The sequence below is a fragment of the Oreochromis niloticus genome, linkage group LG14 (genome assembly GCF_001858045.2).
Source record: "Oreochromis niloticus isolate F11D_XX linkage group LG14, O_niloticus_UMD_NMBU, whole genome shotgun sequence".
NCBI classification, from domain to species: domain Eukaryota; kingdom Metazoa; phylum Chordata; class Actinopteri; order Cichliformes; family Cichlidae; genus Oreochromis; species Oreochromis niloticus.
Window position 1 is genome coordinate 17956480 of NC_031979.2, and position 17212 is coordinate 17973691.

The window sequence follows — 17212 nt, forward strand, 5'->3', positions numbered from 1 at the left end:
AAGCAAATTTATCTTGACAAGACAAGGGTTTTTATTAAATTATGCATCCACTCCAATAGAAATATCAGAATATGCAGTAAAACAGCACATTAGGTTTAATCAGCACCTCATCAGATCAGGGTTATAATTACTTACATGACTCATCGTGTCTCAGAAACAAAACCAAATTTATGTTTTTGCACTTTTTTTGGCTTTCAGTGCACAGTCACAAAGCATTTTATCTTTAAAGGAATTTTATAAAACGATGGGTTAGAATGGGACTAGACGGGCAGAATGTTCACTTTCATTACTAATCAGATTGGCTTGGTAATACCTCTTCTCTCTTTTATAGACTGCCAACGAGAGCTCTTACAGCAAGTCTGAGAAGAAAAATCTGAGATTACCTCTAAAGTCCATCCGCTGTTTTTCAAATCTTGAAACAGCTGATTTTAAGGTATTAGACCCCTGAAATCCTTGGACACAGATCTTTGAGCTGTAGTGAGCTCTGTGACCTCTGGGCAGGCAGCTTTTAGTTTTTATCCTCGCCACCTGTGAAACAGTCTGCCACAGGACCTGCGGGCATCTCAGTCTGTGGACAGCGTTTTACCTTCACAACGCTAACAGCTCTCCCTCACTTTTATGTCTTTTTCTTTTTTCAGAAAGGTTATAAATGTGTAATATCTGTTAACCTGATTTAATGGGCTGCATCACTGAATAAGGTCAAGTAAAGTTAACACGATATCAGGAAGGAAATATTGTATTGCTTTTTGTCCTCACCTCTGGCCATGTTTCTAATACGCTCACACAGTCTAGACAGCAGTCAGTTGACTCAATGTATGACTTCAGTGCTGAGGGACTCTTTGAATCAATACAGTGGATTTTCAGAGCACGTCTAAAGATAAAGCAGAGCCTTTTGAATGAGGCTTTCATCTCTCAAGTAGAGACGTGTATAAACCATGGGACTGAGAAGTAAACTAGCCTTTTGTGATTTGAGCCGTCTGCCTCGACCACCTCGCTTTGAATGCGTGCGTCTTTGTTTGTGTAAGCCCTCGGGTGATAATAAAGGTCTTTCTTATGAACTTAAATGTTTCACTTTCACCTCAAACTGTCTTTTGTTTAGTAAAGATGGGACACAGATAAACATTTGCATGAGTGTCACCAGGTTACATCAGATTTAGTAAAGTCCTCAAAAGTTGCGCATAAGGGACGTTTCAGCAATTGTCCCTTCTTAAAGAGCATCAGTGCAGAAGAGTCAAAAACTTTTACATTTTTTCTTATTATTCTCTTTTACCGTTATGCATAAAGGCATGAAAGGGCCCTCACAGCTTAATCATCTGAAGCAGCACTTTGGGATCTGGATGTAAAACAGATTTTATTTCATTCTGAGAACCACAATTTTTGAAGTTGAATTTCTCTTTATCAACAAGTATTTTAGCAAAAAGTCACAATTTCTGGAAAATATTTTAAAAAGATGCACTTGTAATGCATTCTCCACAAAGTCCAATACCCAGATTTTGTTATTTTAATTAACCCAGACCTATACCCAGATATTTAACATTTTCTTTGCCCGTGTTCAAAGAAAGTTTCATGAATTTGGGCTCCGTAGACTTTAGTTTTATATAATAATATATTCATACTATGATTGAATGTCAAATATAAATGAACATAACAAAAAAATATCTAACATTAGGAAAAACTAACAATATTTATGATGACTATTATTATTAAATGTCAATATAAAAGCTTGTGTTTGGTGTCATTGATGTTACAGATGACACTGCTTTTAGTACAGTCTTCAAAGCCAGTAATACTTTACAGCATGTTTACAGCAAAACTTTCATTACTTCACTTTCAGTATTTTTTAGCATGCACATCAAACTTGCTGATCAGGAATTCCTTTACAAATCTTGCAAAGTCCTTCCTGACATGAGCAGGAAGAAGAAAGGTGTGCGGTATATAAAATTAGCAATGGCTGAATTCCATTTAGGTTTCTCAGTTTCAGGGTTGTGGTGTGACTCGTGTTGGCTCAGTGGTAGTGATATTAGTATCTAAAAGTCTGTGAAAAGGTGAGATATCAACTTAAAATATTATTGTCAATCGTGTTTGTCTTCTGCGAACTAAAATTTTTCTGTACAAGAAAAGTTGTGTGCTTTTTGTTACAGTCACACTAGAGAAAACGGTGGTTGGAGACCGCAGAACGCCCCAAATTACTGTGACCGTGTGCAATGAACATGCAATCTTGCTGCCTTTGAAATGACTGACAGGGACCATGTCTGCACGCAGTCAGGTGCCATCTTTAGAGCAAATTTGGTACGTCAAGACAGCAAAAAGAAAAGCAAGAGAACAGAGTCAGTCTGCTGTCAATTTATAACTGAATTAACAGAATCTGTGATTAACTGTCAGAAACTGGTGAAAACTGTGAATCTGTGAGCCTCTACATACACAAAAATTCACATTAAACAGAAATTCACAATCACTACTTACATTCACAGTCCAAATATGACATAAAAATTCCTCCACAATTGGTGGTTTAGTTGCTGTAACATGGTGATTTAACTTCAAAATGACAGAAGTAACTGGGGATCAGTCCTCTTGGCTGAGGCTACCCAACGAACACTACACCCAACCAGGCAAGGTGTTGGCGTCCTGCCGCGAGGATACCTTTGGGCAGACCCAAGACACACTGGAGAGATTATATCTCTCAGGTGGCCTGGGAACATCTCGGTGTGGTAGGCCTGGGCTTCTCTGCTTAGGCTGCTGTCCCCACGACCCAGCCCCAAATAAGTGGAAGAAGATGGATGGATCAATGGATCTATAGATCAATGGATCGATGACACAAGTGCTCAATAGTGCTGCGTTTATATAGAAATCTAACCAGAATAGACCACTTTTCAAAGGGATACAAAGGGACGCATCAGACTGAGTGAACTTGTTGGCATTCTTTCTGCATCTGTACATTAGTTTATAAACTATTTGCAAACCTTCATCAATCTGTCTGAGACTGACTGCAGTCGGCCCAGGTCCGATAGTATGAAGAAAATCATTTGCCTCCCACTAAGTGACCTGTGCAATCACCTTGCAACCAAAAGTGGCCAACCAGAGGTAGATGGAGTTGAGCGCTTACCTTCTGTGTGAGCAGTTGGTCGCAGCTATTTGCAGTTATTTACCAAATGCAAAATATTCAATGTAATCATAAGGCAACCACCATTTTTCCTAGATGCAAGGAGATAACCATTATATGCTGACTGTAGTGTGACTGAACTATTTGTTTTTCAGTAATAGATGGCAAGGGTTAAGGTTTATAGGAGTTATAGTACAATAGCACTATTTCATATATATACTTAAATATTTCTGCACCAATAAAGATTAATTGCACTAACAGCCCAGTATTTATTAAACATCTTCTACTGCACATTTCTGTGAACTAGAGTGCTGAACATCAGCCAACAGTTGTTGCATTTGGAAGCTGATTGTGCCGAACAAATATTACATCCTAAGGCACTGTTCTCGGGCTTCTTCTTGGCCAGTTAGGAAAGATCATTAAAGCGTCTCGCACCAAACGTAGACAGTATGTCTGTGACAAATCTGCTGCTAGTACCAATACTAATCTGGAGACATCTAATTTATTCACCCTTCTCAGCCACCCTCTTTTTCTCACTCTTATCAGATTTTTACTGACAAATGGTCTTTGTGGAGCTGCATTCTCTCTTTCTCCACTTGCAGGCGCTCTCTCTCAATCTGCAGCCTGCCAGCCTCAAACTTGATGAACTGCAGTCTCTCCTTCTCCAGCTGCAGTCTCTCCTTCTCCAGGTTTAACTTCACTGCCTCCAAGTCAGCCGCCGACACTCCCTTCTCCCTCTGTCCATCATGAGTTGAGGATAAGGACGAACGAGAGGAAAGCACCGGGGCTTGTTGCGGCGGCAGGTTAAAAGAAGAGTCGACGTACTCTGATTGGCCAACACGCATGAGCCTCAGCCTCTCTCTCTCCACCTGTAACCTCTCCTTCTCTATTTGCAGCCGCTCTCTCTCCACCTCTGTCTGACGAAGTCGCTCTTTCTCCACCAATAGCCGCTCTTTCTCCACCGCCAGGCGTTCAGTCTCCACAGCCAGCCTTTGTTTCTCTAGCTCCAGACGATGTTTCTCAACAGCAACCAGAAACCCTGCTCCTATGTTCTCATCACTGCTGAGTTCACCCAGCATTCCCATCAGGCCACCGGGCAGCAGTAGATCTCTGCTGGTGGTGGAAGTCGGATCCTTGGAGGGGCTGGGTATGCCCAAGTCACTGTGGGAATAAACATCAGTATCATGCCCCTCTACACGTGCCTCGATGTCACAAAGGAGAGAGGGAATATTATCATCATCCATTTCTCCATCTCCCACATCCCCGTCCAGCTAGAGGGAAGGAGAAAGAGAGAGACAGTCATCATTTAACAGATTTTCACACATATGTGGATAACCAGTGGGGAGATCAGCAGCAAGGCTTTCAGCGCAGAACGCTGCAGACATCAGTGATCGCAGACATGAAATTGATTAAGTCAGACAGCATGAAAATGAGGAGCTGGGGTGCAAAGTGGCCTGCAGATGTGCATCAACTGTAGCAACACCTTACCTTTTGGATGTGTGTTTGGTATCAGCAGGACGAGGAGCTCCTCTGGGTCGGCATAACTAAAGCGAACGCCACACTTATTTTTAATTCTCACAGGAGACTCTGAAGCAAGCCTCCACAAATAAACCCAAAGAAAGATGCGCTCGAGGAGCACTGAGGTAAATGGGGGATCCTAATTTCTCCTGAGTTATTTTCTTGTTTTTATATAAATGATACAGCAATAAATACGGTCATGAGCTATTCTGAGTCATCAATCTGGATTTCTGGCTGAGAGTTTATCCCCAAATTATTTTTAAACTAAATCTCTGCGACTACATTTGATGGTTTCATGTGCTGAGCTGATTATTTCATGGTCTGCACATAAACCAACATCACTTCTTTTATTACTGCAGATTCTCTGGCTGATAATATGAACCGCTATACTAGATATGGTGCAGTTTTATATTATAAGGCAGTATTAAATCAACCAAAGACACAAAATACTGGAGAATTTTTGAGATGCATAAATATCTATATTGGCAAAAAATTTTCACTCGCCCATCCAAATCATTGAATTCGGGAGTTCCGATCACTTCCATGGCCACAGTTATATAAAGCACCTAGGCAGACTGATTCTACAAACATGGCTCGCTCTCAGGAGCTCTTTGAATTCCAAGTCGAGTGGTGAAATTTCCTCATTAGTAAATATTCCACAGTCAGCTTTTAGTGGCATTATTACAAAGCGGAAGCGACTGGGAACGACGGTAACTCATTTTACGTAGGCTACGTAAAATGAGGAGAGGAGAGTCAGTGGATGCTGAGGCGCATAGCTGAGGCGCATAGGCGCATAGTACGCAGAGGTCGCCAACTTCCTGCAGAGTAAATCACTACAGATCTCAAAAATTCATGTGGCCTTCAGATTAGCTCAGGAACAGTGTGTAGAGAGCTTCATGGAATGGGTTTCCATGAAGCTTACATCACCAAGTGCAATGCAAAGCGCTGGCTGCAGTGGTGTAAAGCACACCAGCACTGGACTCTAGATCAGCAGAGATGTGTTCTTTTTCAGGAGTTGGGCTCGGCCCCTTAATATAGTGAAAAGAACAAGACATTTTGGACAATTTCATGCTCCAAACTTTGTAGGAGCAGTTTGGGGATGGCCCCTTCCTCTTCTAAGACGATACCCGAAAAAGCTGCAAAGGTTGGATGGGCATCATATTAAACCCTATGGATTAAGAATGGGATTTTTCTCAAGTTTATATCTTTTTGAAGGCAGATGAGTGAACACTATATAGTGTATACTGCATATACTAACTTTTTAGCTGCTGTAACACCTGAACTTTGTTTGACAGGACCCAGGAAGCAGTGACCAGTGAGATTTGATCTAAAAGCAGATCTTAATGTAATCACAGAAAAGTGATATTTAAATGTCAGTCTTCAATTATATCCTAATTAATTAACACATGCTTAATTTAATTTAGTCCCTACCTTGTGAACCTGCAGGAGGACAATCAACAGCCTGGATTGACTAGAGACACTTGAGCTGCATAATGTGTATTAAGTAATGGCTGGTGAGGACATTAATTTGACTAATTACACATTAGCAACACTTGAATTTCAACATAGGCTGTTTGTCTTCTCATAATATTAGCAGCTCTGTATTAAAGAGCATATTTTTACAAAATAATCAGTACGCATTTACATGAAAAGTCATTTAACAGACTCTAAGCTTTGATGGCTACTCTACAGAAAGAAACACACACACACACACACTGTTACTCTGTATTCACTGACATCGTCCTCCATCTTTACTCCCGGCAGTGCCCCCGCGGCCTGCCCGCTCGACTCGCTGAGAGCCACCATCTCCGGCCAGTCGCAGTGCCAGTCCTTTGGAAAGCCCGAGAGGTCAAGCAGCTGGTCACAACCAGATCCCAAAGAAGGCGCCTCGTGCTCTGGAGAGGAATTTTCATACTCAGTCTTAATGGCCAAAGTGGGGGGCGAGGAAGAGAGAGAGAGCTCAGTCTGCAGCTGTTTTTTCTTCGTAAGCGCACGCCAGTCGAGGTAACGACGCTTCACCTGCACGGGACATCAGAAAGGGAAGGCTGCTTGAAAAATCACGACTGGGCCCACAGAAGCAACGATACGATCTGAATGGAGACAAACACACCTCGGCAGCAGTGCGTAGCTCCCCCTCTCCCAGGGCATTCACACCTTGTGCCACTTCCTCCCATGCCTGCCTCTTCAGCTCATTAATGGCTGTGTTCTATTAAAGAAGAAAGACCAGCAGTTAGACTGTTTCATTCAAAGAGGCAAATAATATGACACTAGTTTACTGAATGGAAAAGAAAGTGACAGCACAAATTAAATCCTCCTGTGCCATTGAAAATAATTACCCTCTCGTCACTGGGACGAAGAAAGCGAACACTGGGGCAGAGTGTACATGTGACATAGTCAGCACGAAGTTATTAAATGTTTGGTTTTTTTCAACTCTACCCTCTTAACCTCTTCTACTGATTTCATTAGGAAGATTAAAATCTGACTGTTATGTATAAGCAGAAATGTGTCCAGGGTGCAACACACAGGACATACTGCAGCTGAAAAACAGACATGTCGGTGCTCTCTAGTGGACAGCAATGATAATGTAACCAGTTCAAACCTTGAAGTCAGCGTTTTGTTCATTATTTACAGCCTCTAGATGTTTTAATTTAGACCAATATAAATTGGAGCTGACTAAACACAGGCGGGCGAGACGGCAGAATTATCTGAATGGTTTGTGCTGCCGTTTTTGTCATTTTCCCCACCTTGGTTCAGGCTTCCGAGGAAAGAGAGTTGTGTATGCATTTGTCTGTGGATAAAATTAAGAAGAAAAGAAAAGAAAAGAAAAGAAAAGAAAAGAAAATAATCTCCACCTGCTGTCTGGAGAACAACACGTCTCTCCTCTTGTGGATCTCCCTGATGAGAGTTTGTGTTTCCCTCACGCTGTAGTTGCTCTTCCTCTTCCTCTTCAGGTGCTTCATTTGCAGGAAATCCAGTGTGGCAGCAAGGAGTGGGACAGAAGCCCCAAGAAATGTAGAGAGCAAGAAAAACAAGTCAAGAGAGACAACCGGAAAAACAGGAGTGAAGTTACGAGAAAGAGAGGCACAGATATGGAAGAAGGTATCAGAGGAAAAGGACTGAAACAGAGGTTTAAAGAGACAGGTCGCAGTTCAGTGTAAAAGGGAAACTCAGTCCTCAAATAGAGAGAAGTGTGGAAGTTTGCTGTAGTTTAGCTGTCCTTCAGCAGCACAACAGTTTGCACCGGGGAGGAATTCCTCCGTGGCTCAGCTTCTTTAAAGTTTTCCACCTGGGGGTCTCTAAGTATGGACATTTAAGGCTTGGGGGTTAAAGCAATACCAGCTGGAAAGAAATGCATTGATCTGGTAGACTGGAGGGATAAGTCATCAAATCCTTTCCTGCTTTGCTCAAGTTTGATTGGAGGGTTCACTTTTTCTTTTAATAAGACACAAGCTATTATTAATATTATAAGAAGGCTTCAGGTTGCAGTCCAACTTCTCCTGAAATGGGCTGCTGCCAGGTAATATCACACGTAGAGAAGCATCACAGGGTGAAAGTGTTCTTTGGCCCTTCTTGTTTAGCCCTGTGTAAAAGACAAAAAAGAAAGCAGATAACACGATTTAGTTTATACAGCCACCTACAGTTGCTTTAGTGGAATCTGAGCAGAGAGTATAGCCATGTACACTTCACACACATCATCAGTAAACACTAGTCACCTGGTTGCACTGACAGCCATACATGCCCATGTACACTTCAGAGCTCTACCCTCTATTTGGGTATTTTCTGGTCAAATCCAATCTGGCCTTCCTGTTGTTCGGTGTAACCAGTGGTTTGACCCTTACTGTAGAGACCTCTGTATTTCCATTCATGAAGGTGTCCCTTTATTGTAACTGACAATGATACTTTTGCCTCCTCAGGAATGTTCTTGAGTTGTTTGGATTTCATAAAGGAGTTTTTCTTAACTATGAAAGTAATTCTGTCATCATTCACTTCAGTTGTTTTCTATGGTTTTTCAGGCTTTTTGGTGTTGCGGGGCTGTTCAGTGTAATTATTCTTTCTTTCTTTTTCTTGTGATGTGCCCTAGCAGACCCTAAAGTTATGACTGTCTCTCAGCTGGCCATAAAACTTCTTGTCAGTCAAATTACGTTTGAGCCACTAAAATTGAAAGACTGTGTATACCTTTAGTTAATGCAGTACTTTTGTTAGATCCCTTGGATTAATGATGAAAGTCTGTAATTCTATCACATTTTGAGTGTTTGATTTAAAGTACACCATGATGGCATGGACAGGCAAAATTAGACCGATTGCGTCATAATACAAATACTTATGAACCAATCTGTATATTAAGTGGAATGAGTTAGTTTGGGGGGCGTTTTTATAGATAAAAAAAAAACACATGTTGAGTATTTTAATTTACTCTGAGGGGGGGGGTTTTGTTTGTTTTTTTAAATCAGTTGCCCTAATTTTGGATTGGAGCTGGACAATCAGCTACAGGCCACCTTTCAAAGACAGGCAAATACTGAGATCGCTCGTAACTATGACGAATACTGATGGATAGGAACACTGCTCATGCTTCACGTGTCTCTGAAGCACATCAAACATCACTATACTCTGCGAGTATCACTATCTGTCTATAATCAGCAGACAATAATGTGTTGTAACAAGAATTTTACAATGATAATAGCATATTTGGCATGCGTTACCTTATCGCACAAGAACACAAGAAAGACCTAGTTGTATGTAAACAAAAATAAATATATAAATGAACAAACCTCGAAGGTTAAACATTTTTCCCTCTTTAACCTCCCAAATCGCTGAAATTACGATTTTATTTTTTTTTCGATGACTACAAGGCATCAGTAACCAGAGAGGGTCAGCACATTTTTGTCAGAACAGTCATAAATTTCATGTTTTACTGCATCTCGTCACCTCCTCCAATAAAACACCACTGGTAATAATAGTAAAAACAACTCACCTTAATCACACAGAAAAACCGCAAATGAAACAGCACCGTTTAAAATGCAATTTTAATGCTGCGTTTACAGCCCCGTCTGAAACGGGAGACACTAAGGTTTCAAAGCTGTAAAGACGCTTAAGGTTCGAGAGATTTAGACTTGACATTTAGACCTAAATAAAACAAAAGCATTTGGTGTTATCTCATTCGGACATCGTCTCTACTTTTGTCACTGTATTGCACGGGGGTGGGGGGGTAATTTATTGAAACTGAATCGTAGTGTTGTCGTATTTCCAATGTTGTTGAAACATTTGAAGGTACCGCCATTGACGCGCCATTTTAAGCGCTCCTATTGGTTAATCCTCCACCGCGCCCACTTATGACGACATTGAATCTCGCCGGGCTCTTCCGGGCATGTGCACCGCTGTCAACTCCGAAATGTAAACAGGAAAGTCTGTTGGGATACCTCTGTGCGAAAATCCGCACGTCTCTGAACATTACATTCGAAGACGCCGCGCTGACTTTAGCTCGTTAGCAGCTCGTGAGCAGCCCGAAGTTGCGGTGGAGGAGCTCGGATGTCAGAGGTGGAGCAGGGGGCGAGGAGATGGGTTCCGTCCGGTGGGCTTTCCGCTGCGGATCGTGGACGCCGAGCAGGTCAGACTGGCTGTTCGCCGCTCGCTGCATCCAGCGGGAGGAGAAAGATCGGATCGGGCAGTTTGTGTTCGCCAAGGATGCAAAGTCAGCTATGGTGAGTCCAAATCTAAACTTTACCGATTCTTGGTATCGATCAGGAACCAAGTAAACAAAGAGCCAGCGTTGCCGATACCTGTAGCGATACTTTAAATCTGTAAAGTTAACTTCTGTTGGGAAGACCAGTGTGTCATGATTATGACCACAAAGTGACTGTGATGCTCCTTTTCTTCGCATTACCTACTTAACACAATAAAACACGTCATAGCTTTCCATGTATTTTGAATAGACCTGGAATGTAAAATTGCCTGTCTCTAAAGGACTACAAATAAAACTGATGTGGCAGTCAACACAAAAAGGATCAGACATTTTCACAGTGTATGTTTGAGGTGTATTTTTTTAATTTCTAAAAACAAATAATTTAACACAGTTCCGTGGCCTACATCTGAAATTGGAGGACAGAAACCAAGTATTGATCATATGGTGCTTGTATCTATCTGATACTGATACCGGCGTTGGTATCGATACTATAAATATTTGGATTGATCCACTGACCTTTGATTGACTGATTGTTGGGCTTTTCTCTGTATTTGGCACTATTTAAATGAAATGAAATTGAATTGAACTTAGTGCAAAGAGGAACAGAAGCAGAGACCTACAGAATGACGCCCAGCCGGTTTATTCCCACAGGTTTCTGGTGGCATGAGGGCCTAACGGCCTTTAGCGGGACCTACCTCACAGGTTCTTGCCAGAGAACTGGCAGGGCGCCCTGTTCTCTTCACAGATGGTGTTTCAGGCAGCGTATCACTTGCCATGGCATCTCCAGATTTTTTCACATCTTGTCACATGTGCTTAGTGCAAACCTGCTCTTATCTGTGAAGATAGACAGTGCCATGACAGCCTGTCTCAAACTACCAGCAGCGATAAGGACACTGGTAAAAAAAAGCTAAACTGAAGTATAAGAAGAGAGCAACAGTCTGTGGCTACAACCCGAAATGCCATTAATATGTTGCATATTGCATTTCCAGTACACCTGTTGTCACTTTAATTTGCACCAAAGCAATCAAATTAGTTTATATTTGTTACCTGGTCAGAGTGATGTCCCCAAAGTTTATAAAACTTTGTATTCTGCTGTTATCATCAAGTGTTCCCTTAATTATTCTGAAAAGTTTATACTACTGTCTTTGCGTGTCTGTTGCCTCAACAGGCTGGCCGGTTGTTGCTAAGGAGGTTTGTGTGTGAGAAGATGGGGATCCCATGGTCAGAGATCAGACTGGAGCGATCTCCCAGAGGCAAACCTTACCTGGCAACACCTGTCAAGGTTCACTCCATTTCCTTTTTTCGTAAAATTCAAGGTCTGCATATACTGGAGCGTTTTACTTCACTGCATTGTCATTTCACTAAGCTATAAGTGTTCCAGCACAAGTAACTAAAAATCAGAGTCACCAGAAATATATCTATAACACAGTGCAGGGAGGGGTCAGCGTGGCCCAGATACTGGATTTTTGTCAAGCTCGGTGCAGACTTCATGTATTTTGATACATTCAAACATCTAATCTTTCTCCTTACAGGTCAGTTCAGAGTCAGATCTGGCCTGGAGTTTCAATCTCTCCCACCAAGGGGACTACACAGTGCTTGCTGCAGAGCAGGGGAGGCAGGTCGGGGTGGATATCATGAAGACCGCCATGCCAGGTAAACACTGTTGTTCCCAAGTTAGGATAAACCTGTGCCAAAATATGAAATGACTACATTTTTAGACTTGTTTAGCTATGAAGTTCCACCACAAGGGGTCGCTGCTGCATCATATGTGTATAGTATTGACAAGGCCAAGGCTGTTTGTGCGTGTAAATTTGAATTTCTGTGTGACCACAGAAATCAAATGTGCGAAACGCTTCCATCAAAAAGAGGCTGTGTTTGAATATAACTTTTTTTCTTTTCCATCACCTCCCTCATTCTCCCATTTATATTTTTCCATCCATTCTTTCTTCTCCTTCTGTTTTGGTTTTGTATTTTTTTTTGTCCCTGCACCTCTTTCACTCGCTCCAGGTAGCAGCTCTGTGCCGGAGTTTTTCCGCATTATGACTCGTCAGTTTACAGCGCACGAGTGGAGCACCATCCAATCAGCCGCCTCGGAGCACCAGCAACTCGCCGCGTTCTACCGCCACTGGGTAACCATGGCAACCATACTACCTTGTGCGCTGTGTGTGTAACAGAAGAAAGCACAGGGAGAACATAACATTGCCACTGTCCTCTGAGGCGACACACACTTGTATTTTTTTTTACATACATGTGCAAATTTGTTCCTCAAACGCTGCCCTGCTGCATCGCGGCATGCTGTCATCAGAGATGCGCGCTTTCATTTCCTTTTCTTTGGTTTTTGCCTCCTTTCTCTCTCATTTTCTTGCATGCACTCACTCTCTCCCTCTCTCTCTCTCTCTCTAATACACACACACACACACACACACACACACACACACACACAGATGGTCAGCAAAAGCAACAGTGGAGCTAAGTAAAGATTTTGTGCGATTGAGAGGGTGGCACAGAGACGTCAAGCACTGATATCACCGCCACACTGTTGACTAATGGCAGAGCTCAACGGTTGCCATAGCGATTAGCCTTGTAATAGTGTTATTGTGGCTTATTGGCTGTCGAGCAGGGTCGGTTTTGGCTGGATACACACACACACACACACACTGACACGCAATGTCCTTTGGTGTGCAGTCTGATAAACATGTGTGCACAAACTCCCATCTGTTGCGGTTTTAAGTGGTGTTTCTTCTTAGCCAAAACACCCTCCACCACCGCCACCACCACACACACACACACCATCCCACACATGAAGACACACGCATAAACACGGATCATCATTTTCTGCATGCAGCTGATCGGGTTTCTTCCCTTTCCATCAAGGCCCTGAAGGAGAGCTTCATCAAAGCCATCGGCACCGGTCTGGGCTTCAACCTGCAGAGGGTGGAGTTTCACCTGCCGTCTGAGCCGCTCACACAGGACCAGGTACTGCGCCAGACCAAGATGCATCTAGATGAGGAAGAAGAAGAGGACTGGGTATTTGAAGTGAGTCTGGTGTTGTGAAGAAAAATAAAAGTCCAGAGATGTTGTTAAAACCTAGAGGTTTGCATGTTAGAGGTCACGATCAAATTAAAATGCCAGATTTAAGTCTGGTATGCAGACACACAACACAATGTTTACTGCTTTCCCAAATTTTGTGAGAAGAAGCTCAACAATTCAGTCCATTTTGTGTCTCATCAGCTTCCAAGTAGTCTGTGGTTTTATTCTCAGGTTTAAAATGTTGCTATGCCATTTGGTAATTGCTCCATTTTTCTGGATTTTCCACTTGTGTCAGGAATGCATCAGTGCTGTGCTAGTTCACACTTCACAAATGTTTGCTCAGTTCACACACACACACAGATAAAAATAAGCTATTCTGTGTTTGTTTCTTACATTTTTTGGAAATGAGCTGCTCTGAGCTATTATTTATCAGCAGACTCTCTTCCTCCCAGCCACGTAGCCCTCAGCAATCGCTGCTTCCCACACAGAGTGAAATACTGTATGCAGCAATAGAACTGATGACCGATTAGTTTCAAGTGCAAAGATGATAATATGAGTGTGTGTGTGTGTGTGTGTGTGTGTGTGTGTTTTTCTTTTGTTTTTTGTTTTTAATATTAAGTAATGTTTTACAAACCAGGGCAGCTCAAAGCAAGATGAGCTCCACACGAGCTTCCGAGGGGGTTTCTTCCATATAATTTGGGATCGCATTAAACAAGCTGGAAGCAGCTTTTAGGAAAGTTTAACACAGTGGTTCAAAGGACTTGGATGCTCTGCAGAGGGGTCCTTGATGCACATTTCCACAGTGAATATGCCCTTGAGAGCATCTTCAGAGAGAATCATAGGTGGACTCGTGCGGAAATGCAAGTGGTTGCGATTGGGGGGGGCTCTCGAGTGTTTCTTCATCCTGCCTAACATGATAACTGAAGATTAGAGGAGTGCACCTCACAGAGCAAAGAACTCCTCTTTCTGCCATTGCTCTGCTCCCCCTATTAATCTGTACCTTTCTTTGCCCTAGAGCATGCACTAAGTTACAAATATTTAAAGCAAGAACATATTGGTACACAACACACCACAATGATCTAGGTCATCTCTTTGAAGCCCTTAAAAAATTACAGCTTTTAAAATTGGGAACATCCTGTCACAGAGCATTGCTGATGACTTAGCACATGGATTTTTACCAGGCTCACTCAAAATGTCTCTGATCCAATATGTTCCATTAAAAGCACTAAGAGAAACTATAAAGAGATCATATTTTCTAGATTTAAGGAATTTAAAATCCTTCTCCTCACATACAAACCCTTAACGACCAAGCTCCATCATATCTTAAAGATCTAATAGTACCCAGTAGAGCACTTTGCTCTATACTTCTGGCTCTTCCAAAAATACCACAGGAGGCCTTTAGCTGTCAGGCTCCGTTCCTACACAACCAGGTCATGACGCAGACTCTCTTCTTTAATGTTAACCTTAAATACTTTATTCTTTGATAAGCTTATCATTAGGCCTGGATCAGGTGACCCTAAATCATCTGTAAACCAGCTACGCTGTGGTGTAATGGTCACTTCACCTCTTCCTTTCTTTCTCAGTGCATTTACAGTTTGCCACTATTGCATGTCAGTAGTTTGTGACATCTCCCCTGCAGTTTGTGAACACGCATGCTTTTCCTCTGTCTCCTTTCCTCTCTAACTTTTCAGCAAGTCTTTGAAACTGCAGCGATGAGCTATCACTGGCCTCATCGCCAACCTGCCGAGTGTTTACTGCTGCATTTTTGTTGTTGTTGGCTGGCTATCCTATTCTTTGCTCTTGCCTCAAGCATCGATGCAGATGGCCCCCTCACTGAGCCTGTTGGAGGTTTCTGCCTGTTAAAATTTAGTTTTCCTCACCACTCAAATAAATTATTGATTTTCTCTCTATTGACATTACTATGTGCCCTTTTTTGTGCCAAACGTCCTAAAATGATTTGTTAAGGTCCAAAGTCTATGCAGACTGCATATTTTTGGATTTGTGTGTCATTCTGCAGGAGAGTTTACTGGATGCTGATCATCATGTTGCTGTAGCACTCGGACCAGCAGACAACCCATGCCCTGCAGTAAGGAAACATAACTTTTCCATTAAAAAAATGTGAACTTGTAATGAATAGATTTAAAAAAACAAAACAACTTATTCCTATAAGACAAATCTACAATAGTAAGAGTAGCTATCATACTGTAGGATAAACAATACAAACTTTCTTCCCGGTTCCTCACAGCCTCGTCCGCCTTCTCTTCTTCCGCCCACCACATTTACCGTGCTGTCGTTCAGCGAGCTCATCGGCTCGGCCTCGCCTCTAACAGACGAAGACCCCGCCTACTGGGATAGCTTCAAGATGAAGGCTGAAGCTCCGCAGAGACAGAAGGATACACACACGTCCACATAGCCGACACTCAGCTGCCATACAAACGCACACCTTTCAGAAGTGCCAAAGAAGAAAAACACTGACACTGAAGTCGCTTTGGTATTCGACTCCAATCCAGTCACGTCCTGTCAAGTTTATTTGCCAAGCCAGAACTTACAGGCTTGTCTCAAAGGACCTAAGAACTTAGACAGCATCTGACACCGTCTATCTTTAGATTCTCAGTTCTGATAAGTATAAAAAAGACAGGAAATTCTACAAAAATCACCAACCCAATACACAGACACACAATATATCCAACATGGCATATTGTTTTCTTCCTACACACTGTATCAGATTTCAGTCTCATGAAACTAGAAACTGATTGGCAACCACCCAGCAACTTCTGGTCACATGACTGGTTGGTGAAAGGTTGATGTCAGTTGTTGTGAAATTGTGAATAAATCCTAATTCTTACCTCAGCCTCCAGAAACACTGTGAGGAATCTTGGAGTGGTTTTTAGCTAGGATATATATGTCCATGTAAATATCAAACATATGTAGGACTGCTTTAATATGTTTGCACGATATCTCTAGAATTAGAAACATCCTGTCTCAGAGTGATGCTGAAAAACTACTTCCTGCCTTTTTACTTCAAGGCTAGACTGTTGCAATTCATTATCCTGGAAAAGCCTTGAGTTGATCTAAAATGCTGCAGCGTGAGTACTGACAGGGAACCGGAAAGAGAGAGCATATTTCTCCCATTTCACTTCACTGACTTCCTGTTAAATCCAGAAGCAAAATTTTTCCATCCAAGTGTTGGATAAAAATAAGAATAAATATGTTTAACAAGGGAATTAGTGATGATCAAAATAAAAAAAAATACTTTTTTGTCATTTTCAAATGTTTAAAATGTGTAAAATGTAAATAAAATAAACTTTAATAATTTTGCAGATCAGCTGCTTTTCTTATTCTCTATTTTTTCCATATTCTCTGGTGTTAAGAGGAGAAAACTAGAAAACCAGCATCCAAGGTCATACACAGGTGTATATGTGCACATGACATTCTCTTGCACATTTGTGAGGGCACCAGTAATGCTTTACAATATATAAAGTTGTTTTTAATAACACATAGAACACCTAAACCTCAGTGTGCATGCTAACCATGACTGATGACATACACTGACAGCTATAGTCATCCTGCATGGGCTTGGGTTCATATCTCCCAGATCATTTCCTGTCATTCACCCTCACTCTTTCTACACTTTCCTGTTATTCTCTACACATCAGAATAATAATAATAATTTAAAAAAATGTCCATCACAATTGATCTGAAACATAAAATATAACTTTTCTCAATGTCAACAGTTAAAACTTTGTATATTAACCAGTTTCAACATTGCTACCAAATGCTACAAGTGCATTTTTATGTATATGAGTATCTGTGATGCTCCACAGTTAAGCACGCTCAAGCCTCGTTTTTTTTACTGCTGTCTTTTTTCCTCCCTTGTGTATCTA

General features: G+C 41.8%; 2 protein-coding genes across 3 annotated transcripts; one reads left to right on the forward strand and one right to left on the reverse strand.

The window, feature by feature from the left end:
* On the reverse strand, positions 1 to 9857 carry msantd4 (Myb/SANT-like DNA-binding domain containing 4 with coiled-coils). Of its 2 annotated transcripts, none has more exons than XM_005474652.3 (5): positions 9591 to 9857; positions 7471 to 8198; positions 6729 to 6824; positions 6356 to 6637; positions 1 to 4371 (listed from the first exon to the last, which is right to left on the reverse strand). In XM_005474652.3, exons 2-5 carry the CDS (start codon positions 7576 to 7578, stop codon positions 3643 to 3645), a joined length of 1215 nt encoding a protein of 404 aa, XP_005474709.1. In that variant the 5' UTR covers positions 7579 to 8198; positions 9591 to 9857; the 3' UTR covers positions 1 to 3642. The 2 variants fall into 2 exon arrangements, with proteins under 2 accessions (XP_005474709.1, XP_025753635.1); XM_025897850.1 differs by lacking the exon at positions 9591 to 9857 and adding an exon at positions 8332 to 8707.
* Positions 9858 to 9971: 114 nt separating this feature from the next.
* On the forward strand, positions 9972 to 16641 carry aasdhppt (aminoadipate-semialdehyde dehydrogenase-phosphopantetheinyl transferase). Its single transcript, XM_005474653.4, has 7 exons — positions 9972 to 10317; positions 11467 to 11580; positions 11831 to 11951; positions 12306 to 12427; positions 13173 to 13334; positions 15346 to 15414; positions 15574 to 16641. The coding sequence occupies exons 1-7, from the start codon at positions 10174 to 10176 to the stop codon at positions 15739 to 15741; spliced, it is 900 nt and encodes a 299-aa protein (XP_005474710.1). The 5' UTR covers positions 9972 to 10173; the 3' UTR covers positions 15742 to 16641.
* The last annotated feature ends 571 nt before the right edge of the window (positions 16642 to 17212 follow it).